Source organism: Thalassophryne amazonica, chromosome 4 (assembly GCF_902500255.1).
Source record: "Thalassophryne amazonica chromosome 4, fThaAma1.1, whole genome shotgun sequence".
Classification (NCBI taxonomy): domain Eukaryota; kingdom Metazoa; phylum Chordata; class Actinopteri; order Batrachoidiformes; family Batrachoididae; genus Thalassophryne; species Thalassophryne amazonica.
This window is the reverse complement of record NC_047106.1, coordinates 135,793,276-135,812,172: the sequence shown is the minus strand read 5'-3', so window position 1 is coordinate 135,812,172 and position 18,897 is coordinate 135,793,276. Positions and strand designations below refer to the sequence as shown.

At 44.7% G+C, this 18,897-nt stretch overlaps 1 protein-coding gene and 1 long non-coding RNA gene across 2 annotated transcripts in view; both read right to left on the bottom strand.

The window, feature by feature from the left end:
* Positions 1-15,956, bottom strand: part of nlk2 (nemo-like kinase, type 2) — a 106,387-nt gene extending 90,431 nt beyond the window's left edge. Inside the window, 3 exon segments of the mRNA XM_034168636.1 lie at positions 15,364-15,717; positions 15,719-15,759; positions 15,761-15,956. Of these exon segments, the coding sequence (XP_034024527.1) occupies positions 15,364-15,717; positions 15,719-15,759; positions 15,761-15,793 (428 nt within the window). The 5' untranslated portion in view covers positions 15,794-15,956.
* Positions 703-896, bottom strand: LOC117508806. Its single transcript, XR_004560200.1, has 2 exons — positions 851-896; positions 703-819 (listed from the first exon to the last, which is right to left on the bottom strand). It is a non-coding gene; the product is annotated as an uncharacterized LOC117508806 (long non-coding RNA).
* Positions 15,957-18,897: the final 2,941 nt, after the last annotated feature.

The following is an 18,897-nucleotide window of genomic DNA, read 5'->3' as shown; positions in this document are numbered from 1 at the left end:
TAAACAATCTGGTTGGAAACTCTACTGCCATCCTCCTAGACATTTCCATGCCTCCATTGGCATGTCATCTGGACCAACTGCCTTTCCACTCTTCATCCTCTTCATAGCAGCCCTCACTTCTTCCTTACTAATCTCTTTTACTTCCTGATTTACTCTCACCACATCATCCAGCCTTTTCTCTCGCTCATTTTCTATATTCATCAGCTCTTCAAAATATTCCCTCCACCTTCTCAGCACACACTCCTCACTTGTCAGCACATTACCATGTGCATCTTTTTTTTGTCTGGCCAATCGGTACAAGTCCTTTTCTCCTTCCTTACTATTCAACTTCTTGTACAGCTCGCAATATGCCTTTTCCAACTTCTCTTTTCGCCTTACACGGCATCTCCTTGTACTCCTGTCTACTTTCTTCATCTGACTATCCCAAATCTTTTTGCCAACCTCTTTCTCCTTATGCTTTCCTGGACCGCTTCATTCCACCATCAAGTCTCCTTGTCTTCCATCCACTGTCCAGATGTCATACCCAGTACTATCCTAGCTGTCTCCCTCACCACATCTGCAGTACTTTTCCAGTTGTCCAAAACTGCTTCCCCCCAACCAGTGCTTCTCTCACCTGCTCGCTAAATTTCATACAACAGTTCTCCTTCCTCTTCAGCTCCACCATCTGATCCTTTGTTGAGCTCTCACTCTCTTCTTCTTTATCTCTAAAGTCATCCGACAAACAACCATCCTATGCTGTCTAATGCCACTCTCTCCTGCCATCACCTTACAGTCTATGATTTCTTTTAGCTTGCATCTCCTATAAAGAATGTAGTCCACCTGTGTGCACCTTCCTCCACTCTTATGTTACCCTGTGCTCCTCCCTTTTCTTAAAGTAGGTATTCACCACAGCCATTTAAATCCTTTTTGCAAAATCAACTACCATCTGTCCTTCCCCATTCCTATCCTTGATACCATATCTACCCATTACTTCCTCATCACCTCTGTTCCCTTCACCAACATGCCCATTGAAATCCGCTCCTATCACCACTCTTTCATTTCACTCTCCACCACCTCATCTAACACACTCCAGAAATCTTCTTTCTCCTTCATCTCACAACCTACCTGTGGGGCATATGCACTGGATATTCATCATCACCCCTTCAATTTCCAACTTCACACTCATCACCCTGTCAGACACTCACTTAACCTCCAACACACTTTTAACATACTCTTCCTTTAAAATAACCACCAACACCATTTCTCTTCCTGTCCTCACCATGGTACAACAACTTGTACCCACAGCCGATGCTCCTGCTCTTACTTCCCTTCCACTTGGTCTCTTGCACACCCAATATGTCTACCTTTCTCCTCTCCATCATATCAGCCAGCTCTCTCCCTTTACCAGTCATATTACCAACATTCAAGTCTCCACTCTCATTTCCACCCTTCTAGTTTTCTTCTTCTCCCGCTGTTTGTGGAAACGTTCTCCTCCTCTTCTTCGTCTTCGCCCAGCAGTAGCCCAATTTCCACCGGCACCCTGTTGGGCAACAGCACCAGTGGCGGACGTTGTTAACCCGGGCCGCGACCGATCCGGTATGTAAATTCGATTCTTAGTCTGCATAGTTGGTTGGCTTGTTTTATGCCGGATGCCCTTCCTGACGCAACCCTCCTCATTTATCCGGGCTTGGGACCGGCACTCAGAATGTACTGGCTGCACACCCCATGTGGCTGAGTTATTGTCATATTAATATGATATATGATATGACTATGATTTGACACAAAGTGCAGCAACAGTGAAAATGAAACATTTTTAAACAAAACAGCAATAATACCACACTCATTTTGCACTCATCATAAGGTTAGGATACTGTGCCCTCCAAAAGTATGGAACACTTGAAATTTCATACATTTTAATTTGTTTATGCCATTTTAAATACAAGAAATACAACAAAAATAAAGAATAAAAATGTCTAAAATGATCTTCCTCACACTGAAAGCAAATCTCTAAAAATTGATAAAACCTGTAAATAATAATCAGTTTTATTGCCAGTTTTCTTTAGACAAGTCAGGGGATGGAAACATGAACATTTCCAAGTCACTGAATATGTCTCTTTGAAATTCATTCAACTATGATTCATCTGAACTCCTTATCTGACCACTGTGTTATCACTTCACAGCTTATACTTGCCAAGATTCCCACAAGATGGCGCTTTAACACCACATTACTCAAAAACAAGGATTACTGTGACCATTTTAGAAATACTTTTAAAACATTTATCTCATTTTATACACTTGAAAATCAACTTCAAAGGCTCGAACAGGCTCAGCAAGAGGATGGCACAACAGAAGACAACAAAAGAAAATCGACGCAATCAGATTAAGTTTGAACAACATTTTGAGACTACAAGCTGAATATCAGATGCATAGGACTAGAAGGTACTACTATTTTAATGGCTCTAGGCCAAGTCACTTACTTTCTCTTAGTCTGCAAAAATGTGGAAAGTATTCCAACATTACAGCTATCAGCTCGAACCAAAAATTGCTGACAGCTCCTAAAAAAATTAATACTGCTTTTCAAAACTTTTATGCAGACTTGCACAAATCTGAAATATCATTGGATAAAACTAATTGTAAAACCTTTTTTTCCAAGACTTGGAGCTCGCCACACTTGCGCAAGAAGCTGCACAGCGCCTTGGGAACCAATCACTCTGAGTTGGGGGTTGCTGCAGCTGGAATGAAAAAGGGCATGTCTCTGGGGATGGGATGGGATCCCCCCAGAGTTCTATCTCACTTTCTAAGATGAGCTGGGACTGTACTTTTTAGCCATGGTTCATAAAGCTGTTGAAGTTGGTGGCTTCTTCGATGACAAGAATGCCGCACTGATAGCTGTATTGCCCAAAAAAAAAAAAAACAAGGACACCACGCAGTGTGGGAATTACAGACCTTTGTCTATCCTCAATGCAGAACTAAAAATCTTCACTCTTATATTGGCCTCCTGATTAGAAACCCATATAAAAACCCTAATTAAGAGTGACCAGACGGGCTTTGTGAAATCACGGCTTCCTTCTGATAACATACGGCGTCTGCTTCATGTAATTCATGCTGCCAAGGGTATACCCTCACCATGTGCAGTATTGAGCCTTGATGCAGAGAAAGCCTTCGATAGGCCAGAATGGGATTACTTGTGGATGGTTCGTCAGCGTTTTAAATTGGGTCCAACTTTAATTAAATAAATAAAACTACTATACATTAACCCATCCGCAATGATAAACACAAATGGCATAATATCAAACAAATTTAGCCTATAACACTCGTGCCAACAGGGATGCTTGTTAAGTCCTTTTCTTTTTGTCACTAGAGCCCCTTGCACAGAAAATTTGTCAACACCCAGATATTTCTCCCATCACTTTTCACAACACTTCACATTTCATATCGCTGTATGCTGATGATGTATTATTATTTTTTGATAGAGCAGCCACATCATTACCACATATTTTAGATACCTTTCACCAATTTAGTTCTCTATCTGGTTATAAGATCATCCATCCATCCATCCATTTTCTTCCACTTTATCCGGAGTCGGGTCACGGGGGCAGCAGCTCAAGCAAAGACGCCCAGACCTCCCGATCCACACACACCTCCTCCAGCTCCTCCGGGGGAACCCCAAGGCGTTCCCAAGCCAGCCGAGAGATGTAGTCCCTCCAGCGTGTCCTGGGTCTTCCCCGGGGCCTCCTCCCAGTGGGACATGCCCGGAACACCTCTCCAGCGAGGCGTCCAGGGGGCATCCAGAAAAGATGCCCGAGCCACCTCAACTGACTCGTTTCGACATGGAGGAGCAGTGGCTCGACTCCGAGCTCCTCCCGAGTGACCGAGCTCCTCACCCTATGTCTAAGGGAGCGCCCAGCCACCCTGCGAAGGAAACTCATCTTGGCTGCTTGTACTCACGATCTCGTTCTTTCGGTCATGAGCCAAATCGCATGACCATAGGTGAGGATCGGAACGTAGATCGATCGGTAAATCGAGAGCTTTGCCCCCCTACTCAGCTCTCTCTTCACCACGACGGTCCGATACAGCGACCACATCACTGAAGATGTTGCACCGATCCGTCTATCAATCTCATGCTCCATCCATCCCTCACTCATGAACAAGACCCCGAGATACTTAAACTCCTCCACTTGAGGCAAGGACACTCCACCGACCTGAAGAGGGTAAAGCACCTTTTTCCGGTCGAGAACCATGGCCTCGGATTTGGAGGTGCTGATTTTCATCCCGCATGCTTCACACTCGGCTGCAAGCCGCCCCAGTGCACGCTGATGGTCCTGATTTGACGAAGCCAACAGAACCACGTCATCCGCAAACAGCAGAGACGAGATTCTGTGGTTCCCAAACCAGACCCCCTCTACACCCTGGCTGCGCCTAGAAATTCTGTCCATAAAAATAATGAACAGAACCGGTGACAAAGGGTAGCCGTGGCGGAGGCCAACATGCACTGGAAACAGGTTTAACTTACTACCGGCAATGCGAACCAAGCTCCTGCTGCGGTCGTACAGGGACCGGATAGCCCTTAGCAAAGGACCCCGGACCCCGTACTCCTGGAGCACTCCCCACAGGGTGCCCCGAGGGACACGGTCGAACGCCTTCTCCAGATACACAAAATACATGTGGACTGGTTGGGCGAACTCCCATGAACCCTCGAGCACCCGATGGAGCGTGTAGAGCTGGTCCAGTGTGCCGCGACCAGGACGAAAACCACACTGCTCCTCCTGAATCCGAGGTTCGACCATCGGTCGAATTCTCCTCTCCAGTACTCTGGAATAGACCTTACCGGGGAGGCTGAGGAGTGTGATCCCCTATAGTTGGAACACACCCTCTGGTCCCCCTTCGTAAACAGAGGGACCACCACCCCGGTCTGCCAATCCAGAGGCACTGTCCCCGATTGCCACGCGATGTTGCAGAGGCGTGTCAGCCAAGACAGCCCCACAACATCTTGAGATTTAATTCGGAAGACGTGACGGTGGGATTGAGGAGATCCTCGAAGTACTCCTTCCACCGCCCGACAACATCCCCAGTCAGGGTCAGAGCTGCTTCCGCCTCCTGAGGCGTCGGACGGTTTGCCAGAATCTCTTCGAGGCCGACCGATAGTCCTCCTCCATAGCCTCCCCGAACTTCTCCCAGACCCGAGTTTTTGCCTCTGCAACCGCACGGGCTGCAGCACGCTTGGCCTGCCGGTACCTGTCAGCTGCCCACCTACCAACAAAGATAAGTAGGACTCCTTCTTCAGCTTGACGGCATCCCTTACTTCCGGTGTCCACCACCGGGTTCGGGGATTGCCGCCACGACAGGCACCAGAGACCTTGCGATCACAGCTAGGAGTAAGCGCATCAACAATGGAGGTGGAGAACATGGTCCACTCGGACTCCATGTCTCCAACCTCCCGCGGAATCTGGCAGATGCTCTCCCGGAGGTGGGAGTTGAAGACCTCGCTGACAGAGGGTTTCGCCAGTCGTTCCCAGCAGACCCTCACGATACGTTTGGGCTTGCCAGGTCTGACTGGCTTCCTACCCTCCCAGCGGATTCAACTCACCACCAGGTGGTGATCACTCGACAGCCTGATCCGTTATAAGATCAACTGGACAAAATCTGCACTACTCCCTATAAACTCTAAATGAAGCCCGAGTTCAGGATCTCAGGACATTTCAGCGGTAAAACAATTCAAATACTTTGGGGTGGATATTTTTCCTTCATTGTCTAATATTGAGAATAAGAATTTTCAAGGCATCTATAATAAAATCAAGGCAGATCTCAATAGATGGTCCCACTTGCCAAAATTATTACAAGCTTGTGTGTCAATAGTTAAAATGGACATTCTACCACACATAAATTTCTTTTCTTCGATGTTACCCTTACCACCCACAACTGATTATCGGAAAAAAGTCCATTCTTTGGTTTCTAAATTTATTTGGGGAGATAAACTGTCCCGTGCGAAGCTATCAACACTCCAACGTCACAAAACGGAGGGTGGTCTTTCCGTGCCGAACTTTAAATATTACTTTTTGTCATTTGTATTGAGACCACTCACAGATTGACTGAACCCAAATTCTGATCCCTGTTGGAAATTAACAGAACAGAACCTAGCATCCCCACATAGACTGGAGGATCTGATATACTCTGCTCTTCCTTTGAAAGGAGCAAAGCTGCGGCTTGGTCCTGTAATGAGTTTCCGCTTAACAATATGGGTTAGTGCTGAGAAGGAATCTAAAAGCACATGTAAATGGTACCTGAATAGTCCACTCTTCAATAACTATTTCCTACTCACCGGGAAGCCAAGCTTGAACCTTCGTGCACATGCGTGAGTTTTTTCACGCCTGTCGGTTGCGTCATTCGCCTGTGGGCAGGCTTTGAGTGAGCACTGGTCCAGCCCCCTCATCGGATTTTCATTGTCAGGGAAATGGCTGAGCGACTGCCGCTTTGCTCCATGAAAATTTTTTCAGAAACTGTGACAGACAGCCAGGTGGAAACCATTCGCGAAATTCAGATGGCTTTCGGTGAAGATTCTATCAGCGTCACACAGATTAAGGACCATTACAACCGGATTAAAGACGGCCCGCCGCGCTCCGAGCAGCCATCGACAGGCTGAAACGACCAGATCATTTCCAAAGTGAAGGCTGTGTTGATCAGGCACGTCGTGTGACTACCAGAGAAATCGCAGAAAATGTGGACATCAGCACTTTTGCGGCACATTCCACTGTTACAGGAGATTTTGTAATGAAACGTGCAGAGTTCACGCGTTGGGACGGAGCCGCTCATGGCGCACAACAAACACCTCTGTGTTGGAAGTCTCACAGGACATGTTGTGGCATGCCCAGCTGTTACACAATTTCTCGGATACTCACTCGACTGAAAAGCCACCGAAAGCCGTCTGAATCTTCCGAATGGTTTCCAACACGGAGGTGTTTTTTGGCCAAAGTGGCCATTTTTTGTTAAACCCCTTGATTTTTTTTCATCTCCAATATTTGTAAACCCCCCCGCCTCAGTTATTCTGCAGTTTTTGCCTGAGTTTATAAATCTGTTGGGGGTCACAAATATAACTCGTTTGAGCATCTGATTCTCCGCTCTGCTCAGGATATTACGCATTGCCACGGTCAGAAGAATAAAAATCAGCCGTATTACTTTGTCACTGTATATAGGCCTCCTGGCCCATATTCTGAATTCTTAGATTTGGTGCGTTCATCTCCAACTTGTCAACTAGTGCAGATAACATTATGATCATTGGTGACTTTAATGTTCACATAAATAAGCCTTCTGATCCCCTCTGCAAATCATTTATGGAAATTGTGGATGCATTAGGATTTCGGCAATGCATTCGGACTCTACACACATTAGTGGAAATAACCTGGATCTGGTTCTCACATGTGGTATTGCTGTCACAAAGTACTGACATCATGCCTCTTACATCAGTGGTCTCTGATCACTCAATTATTAAGTTTAAAGTTCGCTGCCGTGTTTAGTGGAAGAAACAACCTTATATTTCACTACAGCGATGCATCAACTCTCAACTAAGCCTGAACTTGAAGCTAGGACTGCCTGATGTCTTAGCTTCACATGTGGCAAAATACCAATCAGTCAGCACAGCCTTGTGGATAGTTAAAACTCAGTGCTCAAAACATACAACTCAACAGATTGCGCCACCTGTATAAAACCGTGCTCCCAAATCACAGTCACCTTGGATCCCTGATTACTTACGTGACCTCAAGCATAAGGCAAGAGGTCTAGAACGGAAATGGGGCCATTCAAAATTAGAAGTATTCCACCTTGCATGGCCTGATGCTATCTTAGACTATAAGCATGAATTACTGGCTACAAAGCAGCCCTATTACTCTGATTTGATAAACAAAAACAAGCATAACTCAAAGTTCTTGTTCGACACGGTGGCAACACTTATTCATGGACAACCACCTGTAGTTCCTCTCCTTTTACAGCACAAGATTTCCTGGATTACTTTGAGAAGAAAAGGAAGCCATTAGGTTAAACATATCCCAGTATGCCTTAACCCAGCCACTACACCCTGCTATTGAGGTGGGCGCCATTACTGAGGTATTACCTAGATTTATAGAATTTGATAGTATCCCAGTAGGCATCAATCAATCAATCAATTTTTTTTATATAGCGCCAAATCACAACAACATTGCCCCCAAGGTGCTTTATTGTAAGGCAGGCCATACAATAATATGTAAAACCCCAACGGTCAAAACGACCCCCTGTGAGCAAGCACTTGGCTACAGTGGAAGGAAAAACTCCCTTTTAACAGGAAGAAACCTCCAGCAGAACCAGGCTCAGGGAGGGGCAGTCTTCTGCTGGGACTGGTTGGGGCGGAGGGAGAGACCAGGAAAAAGACATGCTGGTGAGGGGAGCAGAGATCGATCACTAATGATTAAATGCAGAGTGGTGCATACAGAGCAAAAGAAGAGAAGAAACAGTGCATCATGGGACCCCCCAGTCATCTACGTCCATAGCAGCATAAGCTAAGGGATGGTTCAGGGTCACCTGATCCAGCCCTAACTATAAGCCTTAGCAAAAAGGAAAGTTTAAGCCTAATCTTAAAAGTAAGAGGGTGTCTGTCTCCCTGATCTGAATTGGGAGCTGGTTCCACAGGAGAGGGAGCCTGAAAGCTGAAGGCTCTGCCTCCACTTTCTACTCTTACAACCCTAGGAACTACAAGTAAGCTTGCAGTCTGAGAGCGAAGCGCTCTATTGGGGTGATAGGGTACTACGAGGTCCCTAAGATAGATGGGACCTGATATTCAAACCTTATAAGTAAGAAGAAGATTTTAATTCTATCTAGAATTAACAGGAAGCCAATGAGAGAGGGCCAATATGGGTGAGATATGCTCTCTCCTTCTAGTCCCCGTCAGTAAGTCTCTAGCTGCAGCATTTTGAATTAACTGAAGGCTTTTAGGGAACTTTTAGGACAACCTGATAAGAATGAATTACAATAGTCCAGCCTAGAGGAATAAATGCATGAATTAGTTTTTCAGCATCCTCTGAGACAAGACTTTCTGATTTTAGAGATATTGCGTAAATGCAAAAAAAGCAGTCCTACATATTTGTTTAATATGCGCTTTGAATGACATATCACTGATCAAAATGTTGACAAAACTTGTAACGTAAACAAAAAGCACAACCTGCTTATATGAGCCTATACCAAACAAAACTGTTTAAGGACCTGTGGCCCACTCTTGGGCCGACGGTCTGGAATTAGTAATCTTTCTATAACTTCTGGATCTGTTCCTAAATGTTTCAAATCTGCAGTGACTAAAACCATTATTTAAGAAACCTAATCTTGACCCTAGTGTATAGAAAATTAGAGGCCGATATCAATTACATCCTTTTGCCTCTAAATTCTGGAAAAAGTGGGTTTCACGGCAGCTCCCTGGAACTATCTTACTGAGAATATACTCTTTGCCCACTGCAGTCTGCTTTAGAAAATATCATTCCACAGAGATGGCTCACTAAAGTGGTGAATGATCTTCTGCTTACAATGGATTCAGACACCAATACGGTTCTGGTGCTGTTTAGATCTCAGTGCTACATTGATACGTGGATCATCATATTCTACTTGATAGGCTGGAAAAACATTTTGGGATTATGGAAGTGCCCTTGCATGGCTGACGGTCATACTTGACCAGCGTTCTCACTGGTGTTTTGTACAGTAACACTACCTCTAACCTTAGTGACATGAAATCTGGGGTTCCACAGGTGGTCCGTCTTAGGCCCCCTGCTTTTACAGCCTTTATATAGCACCTCTTGGGCACATATTACGGCATTTTGGGATTACCTTTCACTGCTATGCTGATGATACTCAGATATACATGCCGATAACTGCTGGTAATCTCATTCACATAAAAACCTTAGAAGATTGGCCTTGCAGCCGTGAGAAGCTGGATGTCTAGAAACTTCTACTTTTAAACTCCGATAAGACTGAAATGATGGTGTCTTGGTCCAGTGAGACATCGGCATCAATTTGATCAGTTAACGCTAAGCCTAGGCTCGTGTGTCATACGAGAGTCTGTTAGAAAAGTATCCGACCTTTTTATTTTTTTGCAAAAACCCATATGAGATTTGAATCACGTGTGATTGCATCAGCCAAGCTTGAACCTTCGTGCACATGCGTGAGTTTTTCACGCCTGTCGGTTGCGTCATTTCGCCTGTGAGCAGGCTTTGTGTGAGCAGTGGTCCACCCCTCTCGTCGGATTTTATTGCGATACATGTCTGAACGATTTGGAGCTTTGCTGCATCAAATTTTTCCAGAAACCGTAGAGACCTCCAGGTGGACACCATTCGGAAAATTCAGACGGCTTTCAGGGATGATTTATGGGGAACATTTTAACTATTAGAGAAAAAATTACTCATAACCATCCCAAAGACATATCGTTCTCTTGGCTAGCTTTCAGTGGATGCCGGTATTTGGTTAGACTCTTTCTCTCTTGATTGTTCTGTCTGAGTTATGTTCATTAGTTCCTACTTCATCCAAACCATTCAAACATGTTTATTAGACCCCCATTCCTACCAGCTGCTCAAGGAAGCCCTACCATTATTTAATGCTTCGATCTTAAATATGATCATCTATCTTTATTAGTTGGTTATGTACCACACGGCTTTTAAGGTGGCAGTAATTAAACCATACTTAAAAAAGCCATCACTTGGACCCAGCTATCTTAGCTAATTATAGCCCAATCTCCAACCTTCCTTTGCTCTCAACAAAGTCTTGAAAGGGTAGTTGTAAAACAGCTAACTCATCATCTGCAGAGGAATGGTCTATTTGAAAGAGTTTCAGAGTCAGGTTTTAGAATTCATCATAGTACAGAAACAGCATTAGTGAAGGTTACAAATGATCATTCTTATGGCCTCAGACAGTGGACTCATCTCTGTGCTTGTTCTGTTAGACCCCAGTGCTGCTTCTGATACTGTTGACCATAAAATTTTATTACAGAGATTAGAGCATGCCATAGGTATTAAAGGCACTGCGCTGCGGTGGTTTGAATCATATTTATCTAATAGATTACAATTTGTTCATGTAAATGGGGAATCTTCTTCACAGACTAAAGTTAATTATGAGTTCCACAAGGTTCTGTGCTAGGACCAAATTTTATTCACTTTATACATGCTTCCCTTAGGCAGTATTATTAGACGGCATTGCTTAAATTTTCATTGTTACGCAGATGATACCCAGCTTTATCTATCCATGAAGCCAGAGGAGACACACCAATTAGCTAAACTGCAGGATGTCCTTACAGACATAAAGACATGGATGACCTCTAATTTCCTGCTTTTAAACTCAGATAAAACTGAAGTTATTGTACTTGGCCCTCAAATCTTAGAAACATGGTGTCTAAACCAGATCCTTACTCTGGATGGCATTACCTTGACCTCTAGTAATACTGTGAGAATCTTGGAGTCATTTTGGATCAGGATATGTCATTCAAAGGCGCATATTAAACAATATGTAGGACTGCTTTTTTGCATTTATGCAACATCTCTAAAATTAGAAAGGTCTTGTCTCAGAGTGATGCTGAAAAACTAATTCATGCATTTATTTCCTCTAGGCTGGACTATTGTAATTCATTATTATCAGGTTGTCCCTAAAAGTTCCCTGAAAAGCCTTCAGTTAATTCAAAATGCTGCAGCTAGAGTACTAACGGGGGACTAGAAGGAGAGAGCATATCTCACCCATATTGGCCTCTCTTCATTGGCTTCCTGGTAATTCTAGAATAATTTTAAAATTCTTCTTCTTACTTATAAGGGTTTTGATAATCAGGTCCCATCTTATCGTAGGGACCTCATAGTACCATATCACCCCAATAGAGCGCTTCACTCTCAGACTGCAGGCTTACTGTGAGTTCCTAGGGTTGTAAGATAGAATGGGAGGCAGAGCCTTCAGCTTCAGGCTCCTCTCCTGTGGACCAGCTCCCATTCAGATCAGAGGAGACAGACACCCTCTCTACTTTTAAGATTAGGCTTAAAACTTTCCTGTTTTGCTAAAGCTTATAGTTTAGGGCTGGATCAGGTGACCCTGAACATCCCTTAGTTATGCTGCTATAGACTTAGACTGCTGGGGGGTTCCCATGATGCACTGAGTGTTTCTCTTTTGCTCTGTATGCACCACTCTGCATTTAATCATTAGTGATTGATCTCCTGCTCCCCTCCACAGCATGTCTTTTTCCTGGTTCTCTCCCTCAGCCCCCAACCAGTACCCAGCAGAAGACTGCCCACTCCCTGAGCCTGTTTCTGCTAGAGGTTTCTTCCTGTAAAAGGGAGTTTTCCTTCCCACTGTCGCCAAGTGCTTGCTCACAGGGGGGTCGTTTTGACCGTTGGGGTTTTTACGTAATTATTGTATGGCCTTGCCTTACAATATAAAGCGCCTTGGGGCAACTGTTTGTTGTGATTTGGCGCTATATAAATAAAATTGATTGATTGATTGATTGATGACATGGTTGCTCCATGATCAACTTCCCACCTACTTCTCTTAATGAAGCCAATTTTAGCACTGTAAATTATTTCAATTTACTCCTAATTACAGACATAATTCCAAAAAAACATCTACTTCAAATTCATGGTTCAAATGAAAATTAGTGTTATTATAGAGGTGGCATTTCATTTTAAACTCATTTAGTGTTTCTATCTTTATTTTTAAAAAAGTTATTTTTTCTCACTTTTTTGATACCTCATTGATAGCTACAAGAAAGTGAGAGAGGAAAAAAAGTGACAGTAACCCCTCTCTCCTCTATTCACTCTGCAGAGGTGCACACCGGGCCGGTGCACAGAAAACACACTCTTAAGGTGCCTTGACACTTGCATGAATTTGGTCCCCACACTGTCATGCAATCTGGCGTGCCAGTGAGTAAACTCATCCTAAACTGTCCGCGGCCATGTGCCAGTGTGCAAGGAAATTTTGAAGTGCTCAAAAAAAATTCTGGCACGCTTTAATTTCATGAACTAGCAATGAACATTATGCAACATATTCAAAACACTGCGTGTCAATGTGTCTCACTTGCGCACAGAGCATATGAATGATTATGACAAGATGTTTCATCTATAATAGTATAATTTAATATAAAAGATCTGTCACGTCACTCACGTTGACAAAGAAAGCGGAATCTATCAGTGGACTGTACATGCTGTGCATCTCGTGCAGATACATAAAATCCACTTGCTTTTTCTATTTGTCATACATATATATATATATGCACATATATACACACACCACACACATATACACACACACACACAAACACACACACACACACACATATATATGGGCAGCATCTAATCGAACCTGCGTTGAGCTAATCACTCCCATACCACCACCACCCCGCACACACACACAGCCTAGTCTCATTCATGAAAAAAAAAATAAGTTGCAAGCCTCTCATGTGCGAGTCATTCATTCAGTTTCTGCCAGCTTATCTGGGTGCAGGTTGCGGTAGCAGCAGACATAGCAGCTCGTCCTACGCTTCTCCCTGTCCTCGGCCAAGTCCTGTAACACTTCGCGGGGGATACCGAGACATTCCCAAGCCAGCTGGAAATAAAAATCCTTCCAACTCAAGTGGTTGTTAAAAATAAATAAACAAAATAATTGCTCTGTCTCAAAAAACGGTCACAAAATACAACCATATGAGGCAGGCTGAACCCTGTAGTAAATAATAAATATTGCATTTCTTTACTGCATCCGACTTGGTGGTTTTGATATGACAAGCTTGTTAAAATGTGGCCACTGTGCCAAAAACTCTTTGAAGCTTGATTTCAAGTGACTCCACAGGCTGAATTTAAACAAAAGCTGACAAACAAACAAACTAGTTATCGATTGATAATGTTAGCTATCAAGGTAAGTCCCTTCGGCTGCCTCCCGCATTTTTTTCCCCCACTAGGAGTCGCCACAAGCAGATCCAAGGAAGAGCAGCATGTTGATTTGGCACACGTTTTATGCTGCATGCTCTTCCTGATGCAACTCCACATTACAGAAAGAAATGTGGCAGGGGTGGGATTTGAACCAGTGTCGTAGACTGAACGGCCCCCCCTAAAAATCGGTGCCCTCCTGCCTTCACTATGCATGTCACTTTGGAGCAGGGTAGGCAACCTGTTCCAGAAAAGAGCCATGAGGGTGCAGGTTTTCTTTGCAGCCACTGACATCCACCAGGTGATTTCCTGATTAACTGATTCCATCTGCTCAAAGTGATATTAATCAGTAATCATCTGTATGAGGTATATGTCCATTATCTGCACAGCACAAGGCCACTACCACATTCTGCATATTCAGAAAATAGGTGCGCCTGGACAGAAATGGGTTCCCACTGTTCCATATTGGGGTTAGGCCGGGGCTGCCGACCAAACGGTCCCCCCTAAAAATTGGTCTGTCCTTCACTGTGCATTGCGTCAGACTGACTCTGACTCTCTACACCCAAAGCAATCAAAGGGAATAATGTGATTATTAACATCAGATGACAAAGTAAAACCTCTTAATCATTCTAAAGTCAGTTTTAAAACAGAAACAATGTGATAATCTGTGAATCGTTATTGATGCTCCGAAATGACATAGGAGCAGCAACATATCAGACTCAGACATGCTACTTGCCATCGTTCTGATTGGTCCCACCGTCTTTATATGAATAATACTGAATTTATGTGGAAATGATTGTTGTACAAAAGCTTCAGATATCTGTGCTGAGACAGATGATGACTGCAGTGTAGTTATAAAGCAGAAACGGCATGATAACAGTGGATCACTGCTAACACTCAGAAACGACACATGCGCAGTGAAGGCAGGGCAGACTGATGTTTGAGGGGGGACCGTTCAGGTCAGCGACACTGGTCTTACGGCAGAGCTAGGCCTCAGTTAAGCCACTACATGGGTGCTCACTTGGAACTCCATTCCCTGCATGGACAGCATATTTACCTCTACTCCTTTCTACATACCTCAGCACCACCAAAATGTCCATAGACCTTCAGAGATCAAGCTGCCTGGAATAAAATGGTGATTCTTTTTGCAAAACTGAGGCGATACGGAACAAGACCAGTCACCATATACATTACAACACACGCACACAACAGAGCCAACTAAGCATAAGAGTCACCGGAACGGAAGCAAATCATTTATCAAGAAAAACTGCTAATGTTGACTGATGTCTGATTTCTCAAATATGAAAAGTTGCTTGTTTCACCACTGCAAAGCTACCGCAATTACACCAAACTACTGGACATTGCTTGGGCTCTGTGAAACTGACTGAAACCTTGAAAGCTTTTCTGCCAAACATGCAGCTTTATTGCAAAGTATTAGTAGCAGCGCAAATGCATTAATGCTGTAAATGAAGTTGTGTTTGCGGCTTACCAGACAACTCCAAATGCTCCGTAGCCAATGGGCCTGTCGGGTTCTATGTCCAGCTGCTGCTGCAGGTGGTGGTGGTGAGCTTTGACGGCAGCGGCCTGAACCTGCCCAGGAGCCGCGGCAGCTGCCGGGCCGGGGGCTTGTCCGGGTGCAGGAGAGGGGAAGTAGGGCTGCTGCTGTCCTGGGTTGAGCATCACGGCGGCAGCGGCTGCTGTGGAGGAGTGCTGCTGGGCCGTGTGCACGGCCGCGGCAGAGCCCGGGTGCGGCAAGTGATGCTGGCCGGCGTGGTGGTGATGATGGTGCATGTGGGGAGGCGGAAGATGCTGCAACTGGTGGTGGTGATGGGGGTGATGGGCAAACCACTGCAGAGGATCCACCGTTATAAGCAGCCATTTTTTGTAGCATTTGTAACCGTGGTACCGCACAGAGCCATCCAATGACACTGAGAAGTGCTGAATGTGCGCCTACGGTACTGCGATAAGACAGTTAAAGAAACTTAAGAGAAATCATAGAGGAAATAGATCTGTGGCGAGAATGATGCACCATCAGGTTCCATCTATCTACGGGGAGAGAAGTATTCTCGTCCGTCTCTTTGTCATGTGGCCCACTTTGCAGAAATGTTCTGGCTTGCTCGGGCTCGCCTGGAGCGCAAACGGAAACCACAGTGTGATCATGTAGCGTGATGAGTGTGCGCGCCCAAACTCTTAATCATGACAAAAACCCATATCCCCCGAATCTATCCAGCTCTCTAAACGTCCTTCATGGCGGAGGTGGTGAAAGCCGTGTGACTCCGAAGGACGTCACAGTGCGTCAAAGTTCGCCGCAGGGTCCGTCCCGCGCCGATGCTGCAGGGTACCAACAGGCTGAAAATGGCATCTAAAAGGCGGGTCCTCATCCAAGGTGATCGGTCCTTCCGGTGCAGTGTTGACGGATAGCTGCTAATCTGCGGGTCGTAATTAGTGCTGCGGATCGGCCGCAGAGGGATGTGCACGCACGAGCCGCACGCAGGGCCCCGGCCTCGCGCATTCCGAATCACTCACATATTAGCACAGGATTCCAGCCAAGCGCGTGCCACAAAACAAACCTTGTCATTTCGGCAAAACGACCAAGCTTCGCCCACCATTTTCAAGAATGAGAAAAGAAATCCCCGCTGGTGGCCTGAAGGCAGTTTGTTTCCCCCATCAACAGTCCGGTGTCCAGAGCGGAAACACGCGTCCTCTTCTTCTGACTCACACAGATTCAGCAGTCGTTTCAGCAAAAAAGTTAAATCCTTTCGAACCGTCGTCAGTTTCTCCCGCTGCTGGACCTCTCGGCGACACATTCAGCCTGACATCTTGTTGCTAGCTAACGCTCCTGCGGTCCAAATACTGGCCCCTCCGTGTTTGCGTCACATGACACTGACGAGACCAACCGGACGTGAGTGGAGCCGCTGCACTTTTGGCTCAGCGTGGTTTCCGACGGTGGAATGACAAAAGTGTGGGTCACAAGGCAACAGAAGCGAGCCGCTGATCCAACATGGTGAACAGGAGCTTTGGAGACTCTCGGTCCGATTCGACGCCGAGGTATGCAGTGCGGACAGCCAATCACAGCCCGCATCTGCTTGACGTCAGCGTAAGCTCTCTGATTGGCAGCTCACGCAGCCACTGGCTCACAGCGGTGTTGAGTGACACTGCAAAGAACCAATCAGGAGACACACAGCTACAGCGCAACAAACTCCAATTCAATCTGATTTGCCATTCATTTATAACATGTCACATTAACATATACGTAATTACAATGTTATTACTATTTAAATGCCAAGATAGTCTTTGTAAATTTTCATTACAATAGAAAGTTAAACACATCTTCAATTTAGCACATTAAAATGCTCCAAAATAAGATAAGATCTAGTTCTTTTACATCCAGTAAAAAGAACTGGATGGATGTAATTTATTTATTTATTTATTTTTTTTTTGCAGGTGAAAATTATTTTTTTTAAGTATTGTTATTATATTCTACCTTGTGACAATAATCCATTGAGCCTTTTGGAGACTCGGAGGCAGATTTGTCTGTCCAGAAAGTGAATTTTGGAATCTTCATTTAATTTCAAGTTATTGTCACTGGAAATCAGAGTAGCCATGATTTTAATAAAAGATTTATTTTTTTAATCCTTTACACTTGAGGATACCCATGTTTGTTTGTCTGTTTTGACTTAAACTCCTTTGTCCCTCAGACCATCAGACTGTACAACTCCTCACTCAGCAGGAGGAGGAGCAACAGGAAGACAGACAACGGGAAGGAGAGGAACAGTAGTAGCCAGTAAACCAGTATTGATCAGTATGTCTGGTATTTATACTTGCAAAGTGTTTTTTTTTTATAATAACTTGGATTTATAGAGTGCTTTTCAAGACACCCAAAGCGCTTTACAAGCTGCATTATTCATTCACTCGCACATTCACACACACTGGTGTTGGTAAGCTACAAGTGTAGCCACAGCTGCCCTGCAACTGACAGAAGCGTGGCTGCCATTCTGTGTCTATGGCCCCTCTGACCACCACCACCTCATTCATACAGGCAAGGTGGCTTCAGTGTCTTGCCCAAGGACATAATGGCAATATCCATATTTTTGACTGGTTGGGAGCCAGGTTCAAACTGCCAGCCCTTCGGTCACAAGACGGCTCGTCTCTACCAACTGAGCTATTGCCACCCCCCTTTTTACTTTCACTTTTGATACTCGGTGTGCTTCTTACCCTGTGTGCTGCTATACAATGCTGCTGGAACCTCGATTTCCCTGAGGGAGTCTTCCTAAGGGATCAATAAAATTCTGTCTAATCTAATCTAATGTAAAGCAGTGCACTGTCGCACTTAAGCAACAAACAGATCAAGCAATGTTGTGGAAAGGAAAAGACAGGCTTCCTGTCCATACCCCACCTCCCACTCTATGATTGCTGGATAGGCTGCAGCCACACCTCCACCCCCGCTTTACCCTTGATTGCAGTAAGTGGGTATAGAAATCAGATTTATGGATGGATGGATAGATGGAATTAGGGTCCTCATGAGCAGCTGAAGAAATAGAATCTGTCATTTAACTGAGTCATCAGGTGCTCGTGAGACAGAAGATGAGTAGGTATGTCTCCACCATCCAGGAAACACTCTGAGATGCTCAATGTTGCATTTGTATAGCTGCTTGTCAATCTCATTGGCCAGTATGACATCATCAACGTTAGTGGAAATGTCATGTTCTGCTAGATGGTCCTTAATACAGTCACACAGACCACTGATGAAGAGCAGTCAGGTCCAGAAGTAGACAGAAAAGAACCCTCCTGGTTCCCTGTCACATAGACAGCAGGCCCCTGACTAACTCCCACTGGTGGCGTTGAACACTAGGTAGTGTAAAAATACTTTCTTTTTTTGAGTGGTGGTGAAAACTCTTCAACTGAATACTTCATATATTTATGGATTTCTGCACATTTTGCACTTGTTTGTCTCAAATAAAAAATTTAAAAATCATCTCTGACGTAGGTTAGTACTGCTCATCAGCTCCTGGTTAATTCTGCA